A 26,420-nucleotide genomic window follows, 5' to 3' on the forward strand; every position below is an offset into this window, starting at 1 on the left:
CTCTGATAAAATTTTCTTGGGCTTTCTGCTTAAATGTTTTGCTCTGACATTTTGAGGAACGTCTTAGGTAGGAAATGAAATGTTTCGTTAAAGCAGCACTTTTGCCTACAAAAGCAATATGTGCATTCACATTAGATTCTTTTGCACTCAGATTCATGCACTTCTAGAGTATTTTGGGGGTTGTTTATAAGTATCTGTGGCTCTTCAAAGTGGGGCTCGTTCTCGGTATTTATTTTGCTGGGGATTTTCTCCTTTCTATAATGGGATGGATTAAAAATAGCCAAGATTCAATCAAAGGGCCAAGCCAGGCAAACTAATCTGGTTTTGAACTACTGAGTTGGCATGTACACCAGGAGGGATTGGCACAGGGCTTTTTATGTTGCTTTGCAGCTGGCAGAGCTACCTTCAACTGCAAGTTTCTTTTTGAGTGAAGTCCAGCTTAGTGCTCTTATCAGTGCTCATCCCAACCAAATAAGCTTTCTCAGAAAACAGGAAATCAATAGACTTTAAATTTATGTAGTGACTTAATACCTGTCAGGGCACTGAATAATGCCAGAACGTGGGGATTTGACTGCAGAAAGCCTCCCAGAAGTTGGTGATGCTCTTAGCAGCAGCATTATTTTCTTGTCTATGATTTTCTTTCTCTTTGGGCAAATGGGGTGACGTTTTGTATGTGATTGTAGCCTGCTGCATCGCTTGTTGGATACCTGTCTCACTGAAAGGCATTGTAATGAATGAGTGTTGAGAAGTCAGCTGTGTCCATGTCTAGGCAATTGATGACGCTGTCTGATTTACTCAGTGCCTCAAGCACCTCTAACTTCTTTTAACTTAATCAAAGCTAACTTTAAAGGTGTCTCTTAAAGCTTATCTTTTCTGTAACAAGATCTTTTCATGGTTGGGATTCTCTATTGTCTACCTTTTCCTCCCTCTATATACTTTCCCCTGAAGTGATCTCATTATTCTTTGACTGCAGCACTATGCCAGTCTGTTGTCTCCAAAATCAGTTTCTCAGTCTTCCACACACTCTGCGTCTGCCAGTTTTTTTTTCCTCTCAACGTTTCCTGTTGGTATTTTATTCTTCTCTATTTAAATTAGTTTCTGTCACACCCACAACATTCCCAAATCCTGTTTTATCCTTTTTTTGCTCAGTGTTGGCACCACTTCTTTCAACCGCACTCACGGCACTGGGATTCTTTCAGATGTTGTTTTCTTGTTCTCTGTGTCCCAACTTCAGTTGCCAAGAAACAGCCCACTTTTGGTGAGAAAGCCTTGACTCCAGTAGTTTCCTGCTCTAAATTATTTTCTCACATTTTTGTCCTGATCTGTGGAGACACTTTGAGTAGCGTGTTTTTCCACTCTGCTCTTCTCTTTTGGTTTCACCGCAGTTCATCCCATTAGTGTGTACTACCACTCAAAATAGAGAGTTTACAGTGGGATTCATAGAGAAGTTGTATTGTCGTGGTGTTTTGAATGGCTGGAAATAAAAGTAGATCATAGGATCATAGAATGGTTTGCCTTGGAAAGGAACTTAAAGATCATCCAGATCTCACCACCCTGCCTTGGCCAGGGGCACCTCCCACTGGGTCATGTAGCTCAAAGCCTCATCCAGCTTGGTGGATGAGCAGCGTCAAGGGTGATCCAGTGGTTGAGATTGTCCAGTTCCTAGAAAGAAGTTATTACCTGGATGGGTTTAAAAGCAACTATATTTTTAGATTATGTGCTGGAAGGATGGAGGAGGTTTAGACGTGGTTCAGTCATCAAGTGACCAGAGCCAAGTCAAAGATAAAACCTTGGATACATCTTTCTAAGAATAATACTCAGGTTCTCCTGGTCCGTGGGATAAGAGGATGAGAGAAGGACTTGCAGGAGAAGATTAAGAGCTATGCTTTCACCACTTTGTCTTGCATTGCTGTATGAATATCCCTAAGTAAATATTAAAGCTGTCCTACTTGGATTTTAGTTCAGAAAGTCCTGGAGGGTCAAGGTAGACTAGGAATTCTTCAGCATGAAGATTGTAGCTGATTTGTTTTCTATGAGTGGGCCTCAGCTATGATCCTTGCATAATGGTTGTCCAAAGCCACTATGAAACTCTGATGGAAAATAACAGGTGGGATGGGAATAATTCTGTTGAAAAAGATCCAGATGGAATAATTAGCGGCAGTGAAAAAGAAGCCCAAGAAAGTGCCATTAAAACAGGACAAATTTCAAGAAAGCAGTACTTGTCAGTGATGATAAAGTTCTGACAGTGCTGTGGATGGAGGTATCCGGGAAATGTATCTGAAGAGACCTCAGCCCATGTCTCCTTACCTGAGGGTCATCCACAGTTATGCTACAGATCTGCCTCTTTTGTTCTGGGTTCTATTTTCTTTGATTGCACCTCCGTGTTTTGAAATTTTACTTTGAGGTACCTCTGTTTGTTCATGCATCTCAGCAAATCTGTTTCTGTTGTGCAATCTGTACGTAGTTTCTTCTGCCTCAAACTGTACCAGACACGGTATCAGCTCAGATAATAGGTGCTAAATACAAAGAACGTGTTTGATGCAAACATTCTGCAGGGGTGGGGAACGGTATTTATTCTATGGGGCCTTAGAAGTGTTTAGCAGCAAGGAAATGCACTGCGGAAGAGGTGGAATTTGTAAATCCTTGGGACAGTAGACATATTCATTATATGTTCAGTGCCTCGAGTAGCAGCCCAGACTCTATTGGTAGAGCCTATTTGTGGTACATAGGTCCAGCTTAGTGTGCTTTAAGCTGTTTTATCTTCCATCATTGTGTGGCATGGAAAAAACAACAGGAGAGAGAATAGTGCTTGTTAAGTTGGGATAGTTGATGTAGAGAGGGGTGAGGGAAACCCAGAGTTCTTCCATCCTCAGGGGGAGACAATGGAGTTGGGACACAGCACCAGACTGAATCAGAGCATAGCATCTTACCAAAGAGACCGAGTGCCTGAGAGTCTGGCAAAATAAAATTAATGAACACAGAAAATAATAAGTCAAACACTGAGTGACAGCAAGAGAAAGATTTGCTACCAGCCCTTTTTTCTGAGAAAATCTTGATCTCACCAGTTTCCCACTATATACATGAAAGGCTGTCAGCTCAGAAAAACATGAGTAACTTATTCACAAGAGGCAGGTATTTCAATGAGTTTTTGAAAGCAAAGCCTGTAAGTTAAGTTGCTTATTAGCCATGTTAATCTGATTTGTAGGGAACAGCCATGCTTTGCTGTTGTTTTTAATGATAATCTGAGCAATATTCTTCTTCTCACTGTGTGCTGGAGTGCTGAGAAGCGATGAACCAAATGATGATGCATGTTGCTTGGAGTGAAGGATGCACACCTATCCCTGAGCTGATGACTGCAGGGTATACATAACACACTTTGTAGGAGTAACTCTTGCAAATAAGCCTGGAAGGAACTTTTTGATCAGCTGTGGCTTCGCATTCACCAAGGAGCTATGGGGAGATGATTATGAGCGGGGGGTCTGACTTATTAGCTGCTCTACCAGTGTGCTGTGCAACCTTAGTCAAAACACTTACCTTTTCTTTATCTGAGATTTCCTGTGTGTGGGTAGGACACACAAGGTGGTGAAGGCTCATTTGTCTTCAGTTGAGGCATATACATGTCAGATTTCAACAGACTTAATAAGCCAGGCACATAGAAAGCAGTCCTGAAGAGGTACCAGGTGGAAGGGTTTGGGTTCACGTGCCTGAGGTCTTTGGGTCAGAGCAGCAGTCCTGGTCCTTGGGCACTGCCCGCACTTGCCATCCTGTGGAACAGCTATCTCCCCACAACATGAAAGCACAGTCAGCCTTTGTGATATACTAGATTTCTCTGAATTTCAAATTCGTTTCCCTTTAGAAATGTTGGCTTGAGTTTGCTTAAATTTCTTTTTAAACTCCTGGAAGTTAAAGGTTGAATATTTTTGGGAACTTTCCAAAATATTAAGCTCTGTTGCGTAAGTTGCTTCGCTACATACTCCTGATAAAGAGGTATGTGCTTTTTGTCATCTCAAGGCTCGCCATGAAATCTGAAAACTTCAGGCTGTGTCACTTTAATATACAAACATGCTAAGCAATACAAAAGGCTTAAAATCAAAGCTATGCTGTTATCTCTTCAGACCAGGAGCTTTTTCAAGGAGGTTCTAATGCAGAAGCAGAATAACTTCCAATTGCGTCTTTGAAGTATTTTAGCGTGATATCATGGACGTTTAATCCATGCTGTGGCTGCTTTAAAAATAGTAAGAAATTGCAAAGTGAAGCAGTAAGGAAAAGGAGCTGTTACAACATTTAATCAGACTCACTTGATAGAGAGTGCTGGTTCTATCCCATATGGACTTAAACCTGGTCACGGCTGTAACTTTAAGTCTGCTGCTGCTGAAGTGTCCCAGTTTAGGTGTAGTACACTGTGATGATGCATAGAGATATAAAAACTACTACAGTGATGACTACAACATGTGCTTTAATGTTATCCTGAGAGTTAGAGTCAATGGAGGCAGTGCGCCCCCGGGAGGGTCTTGGGTTGTAGCAGGATGCTGGATTTCTAGTTTTGTGTTTGGTGGTTTTGTTCCACAGTGGCATTAAACTCTGGCAGTTAATGTAGGGGGGAGAGGTTTACTGAAACGATGGATCCTAATCCCAGACAGAGGGTTTCAGCAACGAGTCATTTGGCTGAATAATTTCCTTCTTCATTCACTTTTCTGCTTCGATTCAATGATGAAAATAGCCTGAAATCTACTTGACCTTATGGCTTGTTAATAAGTGCAATTAACAACCCTGTGTCCTAATGAGCTAGAGAAGCAAAAGTACTGTGTATTATCATATTAATGAAACTGTGTTTCAGGAAACTGTCATTTAAACAGTAACTCATGTTTCCCTGGCGTTGGTTTCATCCTTCCTTTTCCTAGCTCCATTCTGCTTTACTTACTCTTCTCCGTTTAATTAGTATCTCTTTGTTATTTTTTTTCATGTGTGTCTCTCTTTCCTCCTTGTTTTCCCTTTTTTTCATTTGGGGTAATTTGGCCAGTCAGGCACTTAAGTGATGTCGATGATAAAGAAATATCTCCAAAGGCAGCTGCAATTTGGCCTTCATCACTGCTTCCATGAATGTGTGCAGGCAAAACGCTGGAGCGTGGCAGAGATCTGGGGTGGATAATGGGAACCGAGGGGTGTGCAGGAGGGGCAGACACTCCTCAAAGAAAACAAGTGAACGAGTTGGATCTCCCGCTAAGGCTAAGATTGAAAAAGTAGTTGGGAAGCCCTAGAGGCATCTCCTGAACTCTGCAGCAGTCGCTGGTGGTCCACCGCCTTTGCAAGTGCTGGGGGAGAGAGCCCCGAGTGAGAGCGTGCCGCAAACAGCCTCGTCGCTGTGCTCTGGTGCTGTTGCAGCCCTGGGGCATGGTGCATCTTCCATCCGCCACCCAGGCAAGCCGTCACCCCTTGCTCTGTGCGCTTTTCTTTCCAGCCCAACACGAACTTCTCTGGCTTTGCAGGCAGGTTCCGTGCATGCATCTGCTGAGAGAATTAGCTCGTTCCTCTGTGCTTACAGGCGCTTGGACTCAGTAAGCAAAGATGTGTTGATCATACAGGCAAGAGAAATACTTTTTTTATTCTTTACCTGTGTACATTTTTTGAGGATAGAAATAATAACATCCAGGCATTGGTGTTTATCCGAACTGGAGGCTTGATTTATGCCTCTCCTTCTCTCAAGGGTACTGCTCTCAGTGTTTATGCAGTGAAATGGCACTAGAAAATGAACGTGCTTTGGAAACTATTTATGGATTTGAATTGGCTGCTTTTCTATTTAATGAAGTCCCTGTCTTTGAGTCTGTGCCATTTAATTAAGTGGTTTTGTATAATTACTCTCTGTCATCAAAATTATTCTCTGTCATCAATTCTGTCCAGTCTGGAAAGTTTGTGTTTTCTTACTGAAGAAGGTATTTTATTTAATGCTGCTTTGCAAGTCAACTTCAACTTGGGAGATCAAACAGCATGTGAAATGCAGAATCCTAAGGTAAAGACGCTTTCTGTAGCAGGGTGGAGTGAGTCGAGTCGGGTGAGATGCTGCTAAGGCCATTCTTGTTCTTTTCAGTTACTGATGTACCAAAACTTTATCTTATTCCTCCTCTTCTTAGGAGGAGGAGCTGGGATCCAGTCTCTGTGGCAATACAGACAACATCTGCATGTTCTGCAGAATAACTAGCCTGGCTTTTTGGGTTTTTTTTTGCTATAATCCTGAAGATATTTGAAAGATCTGGTGTTCTTTGCACACAAGTAGTAGCTCTTCATGCCCTCCACTTGTGTTATGCGTAACGTCTTTTGTAGCAGTGGTGTCACTTAAGTATCTTTGGCTTCAGAGCTCTCGCTCTATCCTTACTGATGTGACCCGATAACATGTGTTGCTCATTGGAGGGAAAAATTTCAGCAGCGTCTGCTTTGGTGACAGAGTAGAGATTTCATAGTTACCTAGTTCTCCATGAGAATTTGAGTGACAGCTTCCTTCAGACTAAACAGATAAACCCATGTGGAAGACGCTTCTCCATTTTTCCCACTTGACTCTAGCTTTGGTAAATTGAGACTGATGCATGCTTCTCCTGCTCTCTTTGGTATTTTCTTAATTCTTTTCCTTTATTTTGTTGTTTTATTAAACCCTCAGATATTTGTTTGATTCTCGCATTCCAGGTGTGAGAACGAGACACAGTTTTCTATTAACAATTCTGTAATCACTTTACTACAATCAGTCATTATTCCTCTATCATCTTAGGATTCCAGTAGCCTTTTTAAACACTGTGTTGTACCATAATCTTATGTTTCAGCTGCTTATCACCCACATGATCACAAAGTCTGGTGGGCAAGAAAAATCTTTTCCTGGCAGACTGGTGTTACAGAAACACACAGGGAGAGGAGACAAAAGTTCACTTTATTCTTGAACAGCATTGGATTAGTTTTACATGAACTGTGAATGCCATGCTTTCCTTGATAGCCCCCAGCTCATTATTTGCAACTTGGGTCAATACAGTGGCCTTTTTAAATCCTAAGCAAGGAAAGAACCTAAGCGAAAGAACCATAATTGCATTTGAACAGAGCTCATTGAATCTCAAAGACATTTTTCTCCACAAATTTTAATTTCCATCAAACATCTAAAGGAAAATGTCACCAGGCCCCCCCCACAGCAAATTGTTTAAAGGACTACACGGCCACATTTTCCTCATTAACTGTTTGTGTGCAGTGTTCCAGCTTTTGCAGAGACAGCAGGGGATGCCGGTAAATATGGCTGGAACCAATTGCAGTTATGTCATCTATTCATTAATCCCTCCAGCTCCTCAGAGTAAACAGCAGAGCAGAACTGCTTGGATTAACCCTGAGGCTCTGTGGCTGCAAATGCTTTCTTTCTCACACAGAAATGGTTTATCTAAATTCTTATCTCCTTCTCATCACAGCATTTGATGTAACGTGGGGATGTAACATGGGGCTCGTTATTAATGTGATTTTTTTTAATACAGAATTTTTATAAGGTCACTTGTGTGAGAAATAGCGACCTAACTGAAAGCTTAATTATTGTTTCCAGGCCTAGTTTGTTTTAGTAAAAGCCTTACTGGAACTGAACTTGGCTGTTGGGCTCCAGGGGACAGCATCTAGTCAAAGCTCTTGCTCCAGAACAGAAGCAGGTGACGTGCTGCCTGCCGCGGTTTTGGGTGAGCTGGGTCCCTAAGGAGGTGATGTGCAGGTGGTTTATGACTGTGGGAGGCAAAATGAAAACTACTTTATAGGCAAAATATACTTTATAAAGGCAAAATACTTTATACATTGACACTCCACATTTATTTGAAAGTTCCCGACCATTTCCTATTTGCTGAGCTCTGGAGTTTTGAACCTGTACTTGAGCACTGGATTCAGTATCAGGAAAAGGAGAAATGGGAGCCTTGCAGGTACCTTAGTTCTTGGGGAAAAGTGCGCCCAGAGCAGCGGGATGGGAAGCAGTGTTTTCTGGTACTGTGCTTACCTTATGCTTCACACAGGCCATCAAAAAAACCCTTATACATTTGCTTTTTTTACAATGAACCATCCCTGTTTTCCACCCACGGTTATGAAAGCGTAATGCAGAAGGGCAGGACTTTACTTTGTGTCCCAGCCTAAGCCCTGAGGCACTTAAAGATCGGCATTTCTGCATGAGAGCTTGGAAATGCAGAACGGCTCTGTACGAGTGGTCTGTAAAAATTATTTCAGTTAAAAGTAATGGTCAAGACTACAGCGAGCCTTGATCTACCAGCCCTGACCGGCGTTCCGCTGAGCACACCTCACGCCTACACAAAAAGTAGGTGGGTAGCAAAGGATACCAGCACTGCTTGAACGTTTCTGTGCTGGGCACGGCAGGGAATGCAAGTTCCCAGCTGGATATAAGGTGTCTTGAGTGCTGGTCTCTTCATCCATCACCTGATAGCACTGCCATCCTGGAGATATCCAGGGAGTACAAGGTCCCCGTGTGTGCAATCCCTGCTCTGCGGGACCAAGGTGGGATTGAGCTGAAGCTTTTTAAGGAAAAACTGTAATTTTACAATGGGAAATAGAATTTCTTGTTCCTTAACTCATTCTCTAGATAAATTAAATTTTTCAGACTGCATTTTTTTTTTTTTGCAGGATAAGAATCTAAAAGAGAATACAAGTTTCTGACCAGATGGTTGAATTTTGGTAAAATTCTAGGCAGGTGGGAACAGAGTCTTCTTGCTCTTCCGTGTAACAAACTAATTCTCAGAGTGATTCAGCCCAGACTAAATCTTTCTAGTTCTCGTGATGATTTCTCCTTGGCATAGAATGATGTCTCTGAATCAGGAGAGACCATTTAGACTAAAATATTCCACTGTACTCAATCTTTCTTTGTTGGAAGGGAGGGAACAACAGCAAAGAAAGAAGAAAGCTTCTTGCTATGTAATTGAGTCTAATAGGCTATAAATACATTTTTTTCCCCTCAACCAAAGTATCAGAATGAAAAGCTTCTGGTAAAATGGATTCTTCATAAACCCTCTCATGTCCCACTGCTATTTGGAAAAGCATCTGCACAGAAACACCTGTAGAAATCCCCTAGAATGGTTTTAAGGCACTTTAATTGCTGACAAAGGCTTTCATTTCAGGATCTGCATTGATGCGAGGTTACAGTCATGAACTTCTAAACGTCATTTTCTCAGGGATTGCACAAATTTGCAGTCATTTTGCTAAACTGATTTTTTTCCCCTTCTATATTGATTTGATGAGCTCAGTAAAATACAAAATGCAATATTTTTCTGTATTAAAGAATGCTTGATGCTAGCTCACAAAATGAGCAGTTCATTGCTCTTGCAAAGTTGGTTTGGTTTATGAATTTCAACCGTTATTTTCAGTGTTATTTCTCTTCCTCTTGCTTCTGTTGTTTTATGCCAATATATAAAATAAAAAATGATCCCCCATTGCTCAGATTTTATTATGGTAATATAAGAAAATATTTCAGTTCTTCCTGGTTGGGTGAAATTTTTCTGGCAGGTCTTCAGCAATCGCAGTCCCTGCTGGTGTGGCTGTACAGGCGTTTATATTCAGTAATCACTTGTGACCATAAATTGTGATTTGGGACCTGGATTTTTCTGCACTGTTAACTGCCAGTGGACAAGTATTTTCATGCATTTTAAAACCTTTTTTCACATTTCCTAATTTAATATTCAGCTCATCTGTGTTAATAGTTACAGCCAATTACCATAAAAAAATGGGTTAAATCTTGACGTGCTTTTTTTTCCCCAGTAATTTCAGTAATTAATTCAGACACATTTTTCTTTGTTCCAGCTAAATTATGCCTTTTGGCAAATAAAGCTATTGGTCTCATATGCCAAATATTAATGTTCTTTAGATATGGCCTTGTGGACATGGTAGTCATAATTATTGCTTGTCTTTTGTGTCTGTGCTTGTGTTTTCCAGGATTTATTAAATACGTCACATTTACACTAAGCTTCAGCTTCGTATTTGTTAAAACTAACAGGAGTGTTATAAAATAAGTGCTTTGTCTTAGGCTAATTTTCAGTTTAATTTACCCACTAAACTTAATTCTTCTCCTAAAAAGAGCATGAATAATAATTGGCTTCTTAGCACAATTAAGAATCAGAGTTTGCGTCTGTGCATATGCAATTTAAGTGCTTGTGCATTTTCTTTTATTAGGATAATAACTCCTCTTATTCTCATTATACTTAATATATTTATCAAACATTTTTGGGGGCACATATGCAGTTGTCTAAACATCCAGAATATATATTCTGGGTGGAGTGGCCCTCCCAGTGAATCCTCTGGTAATATTTTTAGAGTCACAGAAGGGCTGAGATTGGAGGTGCCTCTGGAGGTTGTCCAGTCCAGTGTCAGCTAAAGCAGGTTGCTCAAGGACACGTCCAGTTGGCCTTTGACTAATCTCCAATGATAAAGACTCCACAGCCTCTCCAGGCAATCTGCCCCACTGTGTGACCACCCCCACCATGAGAATTTTTTTTTCTTATTGTTAAATGGAATTTCCTGTGTTTCAATTTGTGTCTATTGCCTCTTGGTCACTGTAGGTTTTGTCCACATAGATAAAAATCCCTCTGAGTCTTCTTTTCATTGGGCTGAACAACCTCGCCTTCTACAGCAGATGCTGCCCATAAGGAGAATTGTCCTGAGTGTTGTAGGGATGGGACTTAATAATTTCATTAAACATGGGAGGATTGATAAATAATGACGGTCAATTAATGATCCGGAGAAATTTGACTCATTTGTTGGGTGAATGCATGCAAATAGCATGCATTTCAGTATAATCAGCTGTAAGTCTATATATCTAATATTGCAGAGCGTAGGTCATGAAAAAAGATTTAGGGGTGACATGAGCTGCACGCGAGATCTCGAGGCAACGGTGAGCCAACAGCATAATGCAAATGGGCAATAAAAGTAAGGAAGTAGTTTTGGTATTAGTAAGTCTTCCTCCATGGTGTGTTGCCTTACTGTGATGATTGTCCCTAAAGAACAAAGCTGGAAAGTAGAATGTTCAAAGGAGAACCGTATAAATGCTTGAAAAGATTAAAAAGTGTGCACAATAACGTGACATGTATAATGTGCCATTGAATGAGCTCCATCTGTTGAGTTTATCAATGAAAAGGTAATGGGGTGATTTGATCAATTTGCATGAGAAAGAGGAATGTAGGTGAGCAGACATTTTACTTAATTCAGAGGCTGAAAGTCATAGATAATAGCAGATTCAGATTGGAAATAATATGAACGTTTTCTGTGGTATGTGAATTTATCCTCTGCCGGTAAAGATAATTGACTTCCATGGAATATAGAAGGTTCTCGGTCTCTGAATCAGTCGTATAGTTTTCAAAATGATTTATTTATTCAAACAATGAGGCAGGGAAGTCCTATGGTCCTCAAGATGCCAGACAAGATAATCATAACGCTCCCCTTTGCCTTGATAAAATTTATCTTTTAATTAGACATCTAGATTCCAGAGCACTCCTTTTAGCTCTGCAGTGAAATCTCCAACAAACCCGTCTCTGTGCTTTGCTTCTTTCCTCATCTGTAGAATTGAGTGACGTGTCTTGGCTATGTCACATAGAGTGTGTTTTTGTTAATTTTAATTAATTAAATCAGTTATTAAAAAAAAAATTACCTATGCAAGTATTTCACCCCCCATTCCCTCATTGGAAAATAATTGGTTTGCATTCATTCTCACCTTTTCTGATCCATGTCCTGGATTAACAAGTACCATACCAACGTTCACATGCATGCTCGCTGCGATGTCACACATTTCTATATGACTGATGTTGGGGAGAGTGGGAGGGAGTCCAGAACATGTAATTTTCACATTACAAATGTTGTTGACTTCCTTCTTCCTAACTCCAGGACATTTAAATAAGTCTGTTTAAGAAGTGAGTGACAGGTGCTGTCTTAGAGAAGGAACTAAAATGCATAATTTAAAGCTGTACATCGTCATCATTTTTTTATTTTAAAATTTCTGTTTGGTGATATGTTTATTTGGATTGCTTGTAGCCCTAATCCACATATAGACTATGTCAAAGTAGATCAAGCTTTCCGTGCTCAAAGCATAAAGTCAGAGCAAAGCTCCACAACAGATGGCCTTTTCTTTCCATTTCATGGATACCAGTTCTCACTGGGAAATTCATTATTTTCTACACTTGAAGCAGCTGTGGATTACTGTAATTATGGATTTAATATATCTCTGACAATCCAGTGTGAATGCTAATTTGAACTTTATACGTCTCCTTGGAATCGGGTTAATTTTCTCATGATTATGTAGCTTCTGATTAACTAAAGATGTTTGTGAGGCTAATATTTTTCTTGCTACAGAAATAAATTGTGCATGGATTGCAAAATAATATTGGTGTTTTCAGTATTAGGTCTTATTGAAAGTCTTAGGGGAGCATTTTTGAGTTTCCAAATGTTTTTAGATATCATGCTTTTGTTAAGAACCTTTTTATAAATTGTGAGATTGGCTTTTCTGGAATATAATATTGATCAATAGTGGTGTATTTACTTGAATATTTATGTAGGAGGGAAAAAAAGACGCTTTTTAATAGAGATCATAAGCAAAGTGTACCAAATATTTGTATTACAGGAAAACCCTACTGATGGATTTCTGTTGGCATGTTTGTTCTTTAAATAGTTCCTCACTTTAGAGGGCAAAATATTTTTCTTGGTGCCATTTGTAGATCTTGTATTATCCTCTCGAGAGCAGATTATGTTTTGCTATCACATGTCTTCCTTTTGGGTAACTATTCATAGCTTCATGTCCTTATTCCAAGAGGTTTGCCTCAGCAAAATCCCACTGACTTCAGTCGAGTTATTTGTGGTTCATGCTGATGAAGGAGAGGCATCTGATGCTAAATACAAAGCGTGAGATGTGCGAGCCCGGGCTGATGGACCCTGAAATCTAGTTCAAGTGTCACACGTGGGCCCTGCAGTCACTTTAGCTCAAAGGTAGGCAGGAACCCAAAGAATATTCTTTAACCATTTCCTTCCTGACACCCAACAGAGTATCAGGATGCCAAGCAACGACTCTGGAAATGACAGTAAAATGGCATCAATACTCACTCCATGTGCTGCACCACGTTTGAAAGCAGCCTGGCTGGGTGGGGGCAATGGACTCGTGAAGTTGTCCTGGTTCACCCCTGGAATCGGGGATATCTCTACCAGAATGAAGTGGGCCAGGGGGAGATTACTTTCAGGTCATTTTTTTTTTATCTGAGAGATGATTTCTTTAACCTAGCAATCCGAATTTTGCTTATATATATGAAAATATATCTTTTTGTGCTATACTTTTTTGAAATAAACAGGAAAGGCTTATAGCATTGCTACAAAAAAAAAAATTCACTAATGGACTCTCTGGAATACATTTCTTGTCCACAACCTTATTGCACTATGTTTTTTACCATCCTGTTGGGAGATTTCTAATAAGTTAAGTGCACCGTTCCTAGAATAACAAATTGTGTGGGTAGGTATTTTTCTTCTGTGAAGATGTGAGTCCAGAAACCTGCATATAAAAGCATTTTTGCTATGGAATGCTAGTCTGAAATGTGGAATGTGAAATTCCCAATGGGATCATGTTGTATTTCAAATAGGAACCTCGTTGAAATCTTTTCCATGAGCATTGACCTGATTGAGCTGTGAATGAGGGGTCGGATGGTGGCAGTGAGAGGCTTCCACACCCCACATCTGCTTTCTAGGAGCACCAAACATATGTGTTGGGTCCCAGGGGGCTCTGGAGATGCATCTTAATCTTGGAAGATTCTCTGAAATGCTTAATCTGCATGGGATTCGGCATCCTAATTTACATGGAAGGCTGTTTCTCTGGGATCCCCTAAGGCTTAAGAGAATCACATGAGAGAGTTGTCTGTGCCAATGATGTGATCAGTGGCACTGAGACTTTTAAGCGCAGGCATGTTTGCTGGGAAGAGCAAGGGGGATTTTGTTCCCTAGAAAGCACTTGCTAGGAACTGAATTAGGAGGTCTCCCTGCACCTCAAGAGAACCGCTTTGCTCTCTGTGCCATACAAATCTCGGTGCTTTGGTGTGTGTAGGAATCGTTTGATCTTTTATCCCATTTTGTAGGCATCAAAGTTAAACTGACTAGTCTGTAATTCTGTTTCTCTCCCTTTATACTATTTTAAAAGTAGCCCTGACATTTGCCCTTTCCAAATAGCTTCTCATCATCCTCTGTGACTTTCCAAAGACAGAAGTTGTTAAAGAGATTGTCTCAGCCTGTTACCTACGTATACCTGAATGAATTTCATCTGGCCCAGCCAGCTGGAAGGTATATAATCTTTATACGCACTTTTCAACATGCTCTTTCCCTATTCTGTCTTGTGATTTTTGGTTATTTGCCTTGGATATTAGCTGCCGGTTGAATGCAGCAAGGTAAAGATAGTGAGTACTGTAGCAAAAAAAGACCTTAAATACTTCAGCTTTTATGGCATTGTCTGTCATTAGCTTTTCTACTCTGCTGAGCAGAAGAGCAATGTTTTGCCTGGGTTTTTTCTTATTATGGATGGACTTGTAGAACCTTTTCTTGCTACTTCACTAGCTCCAAGTAATTTTTCTCTTTCATCTCCACTTGCTCCTTAGTGTTTGTTATTCTTTTATACTCAGATGGTATTCTGACCGCGTATGCATGTCCTTCTCGAGTTTGGGATCACTGAGTAGCTTATGAGTTAGCCAGGTTAATTCCTAGGCTTTTTCTGCATTGGGGTAGTTTTCACTCACATCATTTTAGCCTGAAAGGAGGTTGTAGTGAGGCAGGTATTGATCTTGTCTCCGAAGTGGTAGGCAATAGGATGAAAGGAAATGACCTCAAGTTGTGCCAGGGAAGGTTTAGATTGGGTATTATTCATGGAAAGGGTTGTCAAGCACTGGAATCAGATGCTTAGGGAAGTGGTGGAGTCACCATCCCTGGAGGTGTTAATAAAGCATTTAGATGTGGTACTTTGGGACATGGTTTAGTAGGCACAATTGTGTTGGTTAAAAGCACACAACCCTTCTATTTTTCATTCAGTGTCTGGTGGACCTGCGCAATAGTAGTGTCCTCTACTTCTCTTTTTTACATGGTGACTATCAGCAGGTCTATCTCCCTTCTACAGACTGGACCTAGAAAGCCAGTACTCTCTTGACATGCAGGGCACCCTTTTATTTCCATAGCCTCCTTTCTGTGTAAGTTATATCATCTGCATTAACAATCTAGTCTTGTGAATTATTTACTGAGCCTCTCTTATTGCCCAATTATGTTCTAATTCTCATACTGTACTAATTTCCTTGCAGCTCCTTTTGTGTATTCTCACACTTCTTATAGAGATATTTAATAGGTTCCACAGTTCAATCCCATTTTACTCTTCATTATGTGTCTTTCCCATGAGGTTACCTTGGCCGACACTGCATTTTGCAGGCTTTACACCCCTTTTCATTTGTTGTACCCACCTCAGGTTTCTGTTTGTCAAACTCACTTGATCCTACTTAAAAAATTCTTTCCCTGGTGTAAACCAAGAGGTGAACAAAGTTGAAATTCCTCTTTCATGGGTTCATAAGTTCATAAGGTAAACTCCATTCTTGCCCAGTTCATGATGTATTGGAAGCTTGTTGTAGTGACCCACTAGTCTTTGAAGGGGAGGGAAAGTCGTCTGAAAAGGTGAGGCAGCGAGGTGTGATAGAAAAATCTTGATAGTATTTTAAATCCTTCAGTGGTGTATGTCCTATGCCAGCAAAAAATGGACCCTGTGTTTTCCCATAGTCTCTGGATGTTTGCGATAGCCAGGCAGACACAATGACTTGTCTCAAGAATATTAAGAACATAAATTTGTGGTTTCCCTCCTCTCCCTGGAAATCACAGGAGTCAGTGTGGAGTGTGGGTCTGAAGCAACAAAGTCTCCATCTTCCATTCTTTAAATCTGTGCTTATAAATAATGGCTGTTCCAGCTAATTAGATCCTTCAGTTGCTTGATAAGCCAGCGTGCTGATCTTGCCATCGCTCTTGTTTGGAGTCCTTGTGTTTCACGGGGTCATGGAGCTGCTTAACACTTGCCATCACATCTTAATTAACGCATTTTGTCACAGACTACTCGGGTCACTTCTTGCATCTTTACACATGTGCCTGTGGAGGTGTATCTTCTCTTCGTGCAGGCATGTGCGTGCAGAGCCACGTAATTCAGGAGCTGACCTTGATGCTCTGCTGCCGTGCTTCTTCTACCAAACCCTGCCAAAGGATGATAGCAAACAGTTTTCCAGGGCATCCCCACTTGGAAAACGTTTTCCACTGCCCAGTGTTCATCCGATGAAAACACAATGTCACGAGACCTGCTTGAGTGTTTCAAATGCCAGAAATACCCAAGGTCACTGTGTTTGCTTTGTTGAAAACCTGAATTTTAAAGGTCGAGTGGGTCGGTAAAGCCAGGCTTTGGGATGTGTTGAGCTGTAGCAGTCAGCAGAACATGATGAGGCTGGGCAGGAATGCAACTGTCTCTTGTGGGTGTGGTGGTCTTCCACACACCAAATACTTTGCTGTGTGTTGAAAGCCTTTTTGAAATTACCCAATATAACTCTGCAAGGAGACTACTTTGTCAGACCACCTCTTGACTTTTGAGGTAGCTTCATGGAGAAACCTTTAATTAACCATTTTAGACCTTTACCTCCCCATATACCAGGCAGCATCCAGAACAACACAGTTCAGAAAATACAGAACAAATTTTCTTATAAAAAGAAAATTTACTTTGCATATGAGTTTCTCATCAATTAAAAGATGTGAACAAGTTTAGTAGTTACAGAAGGATGCTGGCTGCATGTGAGCTTCAGGTTACCACACATCTGAGGGATTGCAGCAGTTCCTAATGTGATTTTTATGTAAAGGTTTTTTTAGTGAATAGACAAAAATGTGATTTTTTGTGAATAAACTCTGCAAGTATATTTCATTGTATATAGATATTTTAAATTTTATTCTATATATATATGAAATATTAGTTTTGCATGGCAGGATGAAATACCCTAAAGGCAATTAAGTTGTTAAAGTCAGTCCTTTATTTAATTTGGAGAAGGGTCCTTCAAACTGAAAATGGATTTACAGGGGAAGCTCCAGTTTCAGTTTTATAAAAGAAATTCCTGCCAGAAAATAGGAGGTTCTTGTGACCAAGAGAGGTAACAGCTTAGCAATGTGCATTTCTGATATGCTGTTGTTTTGAAGCAGTCACCTTTGGGAGGACGCCTGCATGAGCAGCACCACCATTTCTTTACATTTCTTAGTGCACCTGCGCCTACAGCTCCAAGTTGCTTCCTGAAAGGCGTGGTGATGAGGAATACTGACCAGCAGATGTTGTACCTATAACTAGTCGCTGAGGTCATGCATTTCCCAGGAGCAGCAAGGTTTGTAATTCTTTCCTGCAAGAATAAGAGGGACTCTACAGGGGAAAAGAGGATAAAGTTCTTTTGAAGCCTTACAATAGTGAAATGGGGTTTTCTTTCCCCCTTAACTTCTGCCCATGACACAAATAAATACATTAATGAAGGTAGATTTCATGAGAGTGGGGAGACCCCAGCATCTGCTGGAGGAGAAGCAGCTGAGCTGCCAGCGGGCTGGCCAGCGTGCTAGGAGGCTCAGCGGATGGGACCCCCAACGGGCATGGTGGGACGCTCAGCAGATGGGACGCTCAACAGGCATGGTGGGATGCTCAGCGGATGGGACACTCAGTGGATGGGACGCTCAATGGGCATGGTGGGATGCTCAGCCGATGGGACGCCCAATGGGCATGGTGGGGTACTCAGCGGGTGGGACGCTCAGCAGATGGGACGCTCAACAGGCATGGTGGGTTGTTCAGCTGGTGGGTTGTTCAGCTGGTGGGTTGCTCAGCCAGAAGGCTGCCTGTGAGCGGCGTGCCAGCAAACTGGTCTTTGGGCTGCAGTCTGCACAAAATTCATAAGGCAAGCACACCAAGGGACTTTCTGACCTACTCAGGAATTGAAAGTCGTTGTCTGTGCAGTGAGAACTGAGGTAAGGTGGAAGAGTATGGAAATGGTGGAAGCCTTTCTTGTTATTTCTGCTCACCTAGTAGCCTTTTGCTTTCTTTAATACGAAACACATGCATAAATACATGCACTCACACTCACACTTTTTCACTTTTAATATTCCAGGAACTGAAAAAGACTTTTTAAAACTAAGATAAAATTACTTTTGTACTGAAGGGAATATAGTGCTATCTATCTCATCACTGCGGTGCAGCTAGGGATGTAATTACTCGGATTTGGCTGATCACCTTTCTTACTAGGAAAGGAGAGGAGTTCATATCAGTTCCATCATTGCTTTACAGTTTAAATCTTTAATGACATCCAGATGCAATGTGAAAGGCAGCGAACTAAGTGAGAGTGTTGAGTTTGCTTCTCACCAAGGGGGAAAAAAGCCACCTCAGCCTCGACACCTATGGACAGACTTGATGACTGGACTACACATGGCTCACAACAGCTGCCCGTTGTGCCAAGCGTGTGATGATCCCAACATTCTTCCCACCCGCGTGTACCCCTGTGTCTCTTCACTTTTACTTGGGCTGCAAGATCTGTGGGACAAGATGAGCATTTCATTTACGGCCCTACAGCCAGTAGTATAAAAATACTCTCTCAGCAGGCACAAGATGTGTTTCAGAAAATGAAGATGTATGAATTCTTCTTTTGTTTTCTGCTCTTCAGAAACGCACAACAACGCCCCTCCACAGAGTAAAACCTCTTCTCAAAGGAAACATTAAACACCAATGCCTGAACTTGGACTGAAGTAATTAGCATCAGTGTATCTTTTAGCCTTCCCTTGAAAGGAAACCACTATTAAATGTAACATTAAATATGCTGTACTCATGTGGAGAGTTCATTTAGTTTTCCTAGAATAATTTCATTCGTCTCGCATGGCTGAGCTTGCAGAAAGATTGAACACAACTTCAGTGATATTTTAAGGTTGCAATTTAATCAGCAGTTGACTTTGGAAAGCTAAATATAAACCCCGGAAAAGGCTGTTGCTTAGTAAAAGTAACTTCTGGTCAGTTCCATGTCTTAAATAATCAAACCTTGTTATCATTTGTTTTTCTCTTTTGTCTTGAGGCTGGCGGGGAAGCTGGAGCACTGAGCAGCAGCCTTTGCTACATCTTCCTTTTCCAGTTACCTTTATAGTAGAGATGGAAAACAAAGAAAGAAAACCCAAACCCATGCCAGAAAGAGGGATTTTCTCTTCCCTCTTTGTGTCTTACTCACAGGAGAGGGATGCTGATGCTTAAACTCCAGACAGCTTGTTTGTGTTTGGATCCAACCAAGTTGTCTGAGCCCAAGCCCCAAGGGAGAGAGCTGTGGCGGTGGGTGGTGGGAGGGACCCTGAAGGGACCGACACCTCCTCGAGGCAGATGCTCTTGTTATTTACTCCCATTTACGTTTTTTGCCAAAGCTCCGTAACGTCGGTACAACCATGCCACCTTGTGTTAAATTCTGTTTCCTTATGGCCTTGAGCATCGGGAGAAAAATATTTAAAAGCATTTTCTGTGTGTGGATGCGTGCATATGTAACGGTTTTTGTGCTGCTGAAGAGTCACTTCTTCTGTCTCCTTGTCCAGGTCTGGCTGTGTATCGATAGCAGGTGAATTTATTAGAATAAAGGCATGATATTTCATAATTATAATTTCAAACGACATTGACAATGAAGAAGTTGAACTGTTGTGGTACATGTCTAGTCCAGTGTGAGTAACTCTTTTCTGGACTGCTCTAAACTCCCTGCTGAAAGAGTGGGTTATGTCTCAGCTCAGGGGAATTTAGTCCATTATATCCTCAGCTCCCTGGAAGTGTTGGGCAGGGAAGGGTCATTTTGGCAGATATGACCTGTGGGTTTTGCACCTTGGAGTTAGTAGCGTTAGGAGTGTTTTAATGTGAGGAGTTACATTTAAGAATGTTTTAATTTTTTAAAAAAAAATTTTGCTATGGGTCTGCATCAAATTTTTCAAAAGGGAGTGTATTAATTAAAACTTTGCCTCTTTTCTGCACAGTCGGCCGCAGAATATGTGAAGTCTCGCCTGCCTGAAGTTCTAAAGCAACATCTTCAGGACTATGAGAAAGACAAGGAGAACAGTGTGCTGTCTTACCAAACCATCCTGGAACAGCAGATTTTATCAATTGATCGAGAAATGCTGGAAAAACTGACTGTATCCTACGATGAAGCAGGTATATTTGTGTTCCTTTCTGAGTTGCATTTTACTGAAAAAGCATTGCTCGCTTTCAGTCTTTCCCTCAAATAGCAGTGCTTGTGCTGGCAAAATGAACCTTGTCCTCAAAGGAATGAGGTGACTCAGTGAAACGTTTCCTTCTTCTAAAATCAAGTTGAGATAGAAAATTTTCCACTTCAGTGATTGAGTCCTGAAGTAGATGAAAGGGCAGTTGTTTTTCTAACGGTGCTTTGCCCTGATGTTGATGGATCTAGCTCTGCTTCTCTGTATTGTCTCTGCAAGCAATACAACCTGGTTTCTGCTGTTTCTTCTTCACTGCTAACTTATTTTGGGGCTCACTTAGTCAAGACTGTAGTGAATAGTCACAGAATCTGATTTTCAGAGGTGACGTGATGCATGTGGATGGCCAAAGCCAAATAACGTCTGAAGTGTTGGATGTTACAGCACAGTTACAGGGTGTTCAGTTCTGATATGTAACTCTTCAGAATTCAGAGGTTTTCTTAGTTATAGCTAATATTTTTTTTACTAGAATTTTGCTTTAAAGTAGTTAGAAATGTCTTCCAGCTTCTAGATCCTTCACAGAGTCATCCTCATGCATGGTTGCCTTTGCAGTTACAAAGAATGAGAGATGCTGTTAATGTTTTTTACTGTTCTTCCAAAATAGCCAGCAATATCTGCTAATGCCTGCTCCCCTGAATTTTCCCAAGTTTCTAGGTGTTTAGATAAATTGAAATTAACTAAGCAATATAGTAAAGAAGAATTTAACAAAATGAACGTTTTGTTATTTACTGCTGGATTGGTGTTCATAGCAGCGAGTGGAGTAGCAATGTGTGCAGAGGTCCGTGTGGATGAGCCATGTGTTTTCCACCCTAGGTGTGGTCACGCTGGGCTCACTGCTGGGCTCTTGCCGGGCTCCCTCAATGAGTGACAGTGAAGACACTGTTCTCTTTTTCTCCAGTTCTCCTTAATCATTTGTGGCTGAGAGCTGCCACACACCATCTCCTTTCCTCCTCAGTCCTGCCAACCAGCCTCGGGCAGCCTTGTAGTACAAAAAAAGAGTTTGTATTTAGTATGTCTCCATTTGGGGATTTTTCCTTCATTCCCAGTGGCACTTTCTTGTCCTATTATTCCCCTGACTGTACCTGGCACCGTGGTCCCCTGGGAGAACTGTGCTGAGCACAGCGCCAGGTTTTCCTTCCGGCTGTTTTAGGCAGAAGCCTCGAACTCATAACTGGGTTTTTCATCGTGTTTCAATCATGTTTACCAGACATCAACTCATATGGATCGCTCTTTTGTTTGGTGGCACCCTGCTGAAATTACCGCCATCTGAGTTTGTCATCACTCGCCCAGCTCTGGAACCTGGTGACAAGCTGGTGTTATTTTGTCCTATTACTTTGTACTTAGGCTGCCGTCCTCTGATGTACTTAAAATGCTCTAACTACTTCTCAGCTTTGTTCCAACTCCTACTCAGACTCCCACTCACTAGCAATATGATGCTCTTAAGCTACTTTGATCTCGAAGGCGCTCGAGCAACTTAAAGTGCCATCTGCAAACTGCGTCTTCGGGGTCCTTACAGGGCTGTGAGCTTTAGTAACTTCAAGTAATTACAGTCCTCTGTTACTTTATCAATTATAGTCGTACACTCACCCAATACGTAAGCCTGATTCTCTTAAACTGCTTTGATCTTGAATGCTCTCGAGCGCTATACGGTGCCATTTGCAGACAACACATCACATACTTAAGGACTCGGAGTCATATGAGTTCTCAAAGGACAGCAGAGTTAAAATGAGGGCACAGGACATTTGTTTAATCACATACAGCCTGGTTTTAATGATGCATAAAAAATAAGCTTCTAAAGTTGTTGCTTAATGTTGCTTCTTTATCTTTTTTTTTAACACAGAATTTACCAGTCCAATGAATCATGTAAATCTTTTCCCCTGGCTTGGTCACATCATCTCTCCAGTCATTTTCATTGACAGAAGTTTGTTAGGAAGGAAAAATGCAGTGGAGGAAATCACTGACTCCTGTCAGAAGGAAAAGTGGGCATTTTCCTTTATTGAAAACTATGTGTTTGTATAGAGAAAGTATAAACATCTGGGGATTTATATCCTGCAATCAGATGAAAATGAGAAGTTACACAAGTAACTAGTTGAGAAAAAGTCCCGGCATATACACACACATTCAGAACGGAGAGAGACTGCAGCTTGCTGTAAATAAAAAGCCAGAATTTCAGCTTCCCGATCAGGTAGAGACTCCTCCAGAGACTAAAATACAGAGATGGAGCCCGCTCATCATTGTAATCATGTCACTTGTTTCCTACAGAAGCAGAAATGGTGCTACCTTCTCTTGAAGTAAGATCTGATTTTGAGCAAAGCATGGAAAATGGGCAGTTAAATATAATTGCAGCAGCTGTTTGTGATCCCAACTGCTCCAGCTGTTCAGCGCTCAAGCAGTTGTGTTGGTGACATTTTACTTTTATTAGACTTTTTCCATACCAGAGTCAATTTAATGAGGAGATCAAGATGCTGTTGGTACATATGACACGAAGAAAGCAGTCTTTAAAAATCAAAATAGTGAGAATTAAAGCAATTGTGATGTAAGGGCAAAATACAGCTTTGTCAGGAGTGGGACTATGTGACACATCAGCAAAACCCATCCTCGTGAGCACTGTCAAAGGTTTAATTTCTGTACCCACGAGCAGCTGAAGTTCTGCTACATGTCTGCCAGAGAAACTAGAAAGAAAAGTGATACAAGAGGTCAGTAGCAGATGGTGGCAGGGTGCTGCACGTAGGGTAACGCTTCCATGGCAAGCGAACAGACCTTTTCTACCCAGGAAACCTTTCCTATTTCTTGTAAAAAGACCATTTCATAAAAATAGAATCATAGAATCATTGGAAAAGACCTCTAAGATCAAGTCTAACTGTCAGCTCAACAGCGCCATGCCTGCTAAACCATGTCAGAAGTGCCACATCTACACGCTTTTTTATTACCTCCAAGGATGGAGAGTCCACAGTTTCCCTGGGCAGCCGGTTCTAGTGCGTGACCACTCTTTCAGGCATTCGCAGGAAGCTCAACTAATTCCCCTCGCCCCAGGCGTGTCTCCCAAAGCAGGTAGAACTCAGCTGCATCCATTTGCCAGGATAAAACAGAACTGAACTAAAATGGTTTGGACTTCTGATACAATTTTGCATGTTAATTTGGCCTTTCTAGCAGCAGGCAATATTAATAACATGCAGCTTCAATGGATTCGACATCCTAATGCCTGGTTTTTTTAGATCTTTCCCTTCAGGAAATCACTATATTAGAGCTACCAAATAAATGGGTTCGTCTAAAACTAGTCAAATGTTGACAAGATTTTTAGTGAAGTTTGTCTGAAGAAGCTTTATAAAATGAAAGCAGGCCAAAAGTGACAGATGGGTGCAAATCCTCTCATAATCTTTAAATCCCTTAGTTTAAAAAGTGGCATTCTTGACTAGCTAAGGCTGTGTTAATTTTGTGCAAGAATATTTTTTCCCACTGAATCTTTATTGGACGTTAATCCTATTCCTTCGATTTATAGCATCTCTAAACGTCTTGGGTGGTCAGTGACTACTCTCTACAACGACAAGTTTAGAACATGTAAGGGCACTTTGGCATTTAACTCTAGTGTGCCAGGCAGCTAAAGCCTGTTAGGAGATTCTGATGGTGTGTTTGTCAATAGATTTTTCTTTAATGGATGGTCCTTGTCCCGCAGAGTCCTGTAGATACTGAGTTTCATTATTGTGTGACAAAAAAAGATGAATTTCATTTTTCCCTGCCGTGAAGCAGTCATGAAAGATATTGATATTTAGGCACTGTATCCAGAGCCAGATGTCATCCCAAAACATGTTTTCTTAGCTAGTATGATACAGGGTGCCCCACATTTCCCAGAGCCACCTGCGAGGACCACGTGTGGCTGCTCCTCCATGCATCCTCCCTGGGAGGCAACAAAAGCTCGTGCCTGGCCAGACCCTGTGTGCTTCTCCCTGTGGATGTAGTTTGCCTTAGTTTTCTTTTGAAAACCTTTAGATACAATTGATGTGCACCATCACTTGAGATGATCACTGTCAGTTCCATCGTGTTTCTTAAAGTGATTTTTTATGCTACAAGTCCATGTCCCAAATTGCCTGAGTACTCCAATTTTAGCAATAAAATTTATTTTCTTCTGAGATAAAATGTGGCTTTTGCCACTGCCAGCTATTGCAGCCTGCCTATGGATGAGATGGGGGTTTGTACTCTGCCTCGCCAGCCCTGCCCAGGTGCTGTGCTCTCCCTAGAAATCACACAGCCCTTCAAAGCAGGCAATGTATTGTCCTCCACTTCTCACTCGCGGCATGATTTAGTATATAATGAATGGATAATGAATTAAATCAAGTCCTCGTATTCAGACAGTATTTCTGTGCTTCACAGAAGAGTGTGTCTGGTTTCTGTAGGAGCTGCAGCTGTGAAAACCTGCTCCAAGCATAAATCTGAGGCTTAGACCTTCATTCCAGCTGCAGGACTGCAACCCAGCATAGATCCAGTCCTGTGAGCATTTGCTGTTTCTAGCAAAAGTATAGAAAAGCAAAAATATCCAAGATTAAACTTCAGCCCAAGAGACTGGCAAATCCATCTGCTTCACGCTAACGGCCGTGCTGGTGCGGTCATGCTGGGACAAGGTTAACTTCAATCATAGAGGGGCCGATGCTTCTCTGTTTTCAATTGCAGTGCTTCCTCTCAGGCAATGCAGGCAGGTGTATTCCCTCAGAAGAAGAGACTGCAAGGAGAAAATGAGAAAATTAAAGCAGTAAAATTGCACTAGAAATATATCCTATAATTTGGGATAATAAATACTTTGCTGGGGAAAATCTTTTTTTCCCCACTGCAAAGAGCTTTACCAGGTAGAGTCATCATCACGCTACACTGCAGTCAAGAAGTAAGTTATCATTACCATGATGCTTATCTTAAGGTTGTGCTCAGCAGTAATCCATTAAAAATGCAGAAAGAAATCTGTCGGGTTTGTTATGTCCACCTGCTTTAAAATGAAATTTTAAAAAAGCTTCTCGTAAAAGATTCTTTGGGCTTTTGATAGGTGGGGTTTGTTATGTCCTGTTCACATAGGGCTCAGTCCTTGGGGAAATACAGGAACACACTTTCAATAGTGCCAACTTGTCAGCTATTTAATTCCTTGTCCTGACAAGGAGCCTTGGGAATATTTCTCTTCCAGTCTTGGCTACAGTCATTACCAGTAAGGCAGAGTATGGGCATGCTCTGCTGAAAGCGTTAGGAAAAGCAGGCATCTGTAATCTCGCAATTGTACAGTGATCATGGTCCTGCCAGAACGTGTGATACTGCCAAATATGAAATTACTTGAGCCTAAAAAAATGGTTGGAAAGCTTTATTTAAGTTTTTAGGAGGGATTTAAAGAGTAGGAAGGAAAGTCATGTGCTAAACACAATAAAAACAACAGTTGCAAAGGCAGTGGGTTGCACAGAATATGCAAGAGCGTAATAGGAGAGCCCTAAAGAAACTGCAAGGGAGAGAAGAGCCAGAAGCAATGTGTTCTTCTGAAGGAAAGGCGTGTTCAGGCAAAGAATGGTTGTAATAACCGATGTGTTTGTAGTATTTCAGGGCACGTTGCTGGGGCGGCTTTCTGTGCAAGACCCCCTTGGCAAGACTGTAGCAGTACAGTAAATTTGTTTTGTGGTTTGTCTCAAAGACATTGCCCCAGCAGATGTGTAACTAACAGCACTTGAACGTGTCAGGCAACGTTTATTGCTGTGCCAGAGGCTTCCTTCTGGAAAAAAGAACAAACCAGCATGGCCGGCAGGCCACTGCGGGCAGCAGCTTTCTCTCCAGCCCAGGTTAAAAATGATTTGTAGGTATTTGATCTCAAGTACATAATCTAAACCAGCTCCCTTCGCTGGGTCTTTGGTTGCTGCAGTGAGCACTCGCCGTTGTGCTTTCCCCAGATAATAGAGTAGGACATTTTAGTCTTTATAGGCAGGTGATTATTGCGGAGCGCATTTAATCTCTGCCTTACACCCAGGGCTTTTTTTGCAGTATGTGATTTCTTTTACACATGTTAAGCCTGGCTACCACCAGCCAGCGCTCTGCTTTTCTGCAGAGGACCAGTGCCTGCAGCAGAAATCACAGGGCAGTTACCAAGGGTAGGATTTGTCTCTTATCCCTTCCAATATCTGCATTGTAGA

The 26,420-nt window shown here is 41.4% G+C and overlaps 1 protein-coding gene across 2 annotated transcripts in view; it reads left to right on the forward strand.

Moving 5' to 3' along the window:
- PPM1L (protein phosphatase, Mg2+/Mn2+ dependent 1L) overlaps nt 1-26,420 on the forward strand; it is a 98,708-nt gene that overhangs the window by 52,569 nt on the left and 19,719 nt on the right. For both annotated transcript variants that reach the window (XR_008451220.1, XM_009564909.2), the window contains exon 2: nt 20,035-20,209. Coding sequence is in view for 1 of the 2 variants with exons in the window: in XM_009564909.2 (XP_009563204.1) it covers nt 20,035-20,209 (175 nt within the window). In the remaining variant the exon portion in view is untranslated. The remainder of the gene's footprint in view (nt 1-20,034; nt 20,210-26,420) is intronic.

This window comes from Cuculus canorus, chromosome 9, assembly GCF_017976375.1.
Source record: "Cuculus canorus isolate bCucCan1 chromosome 9, bCucCan1.pri, whole genome shotgun sequence".
In the NCBI taxonomy this organism is placed as follows: domain Eukaryota; kingdom Metazoa; phylum Chordata; class Aves; order Cuculiformes; family Cuculidae; genus Cuculus; species Cuculus canorus.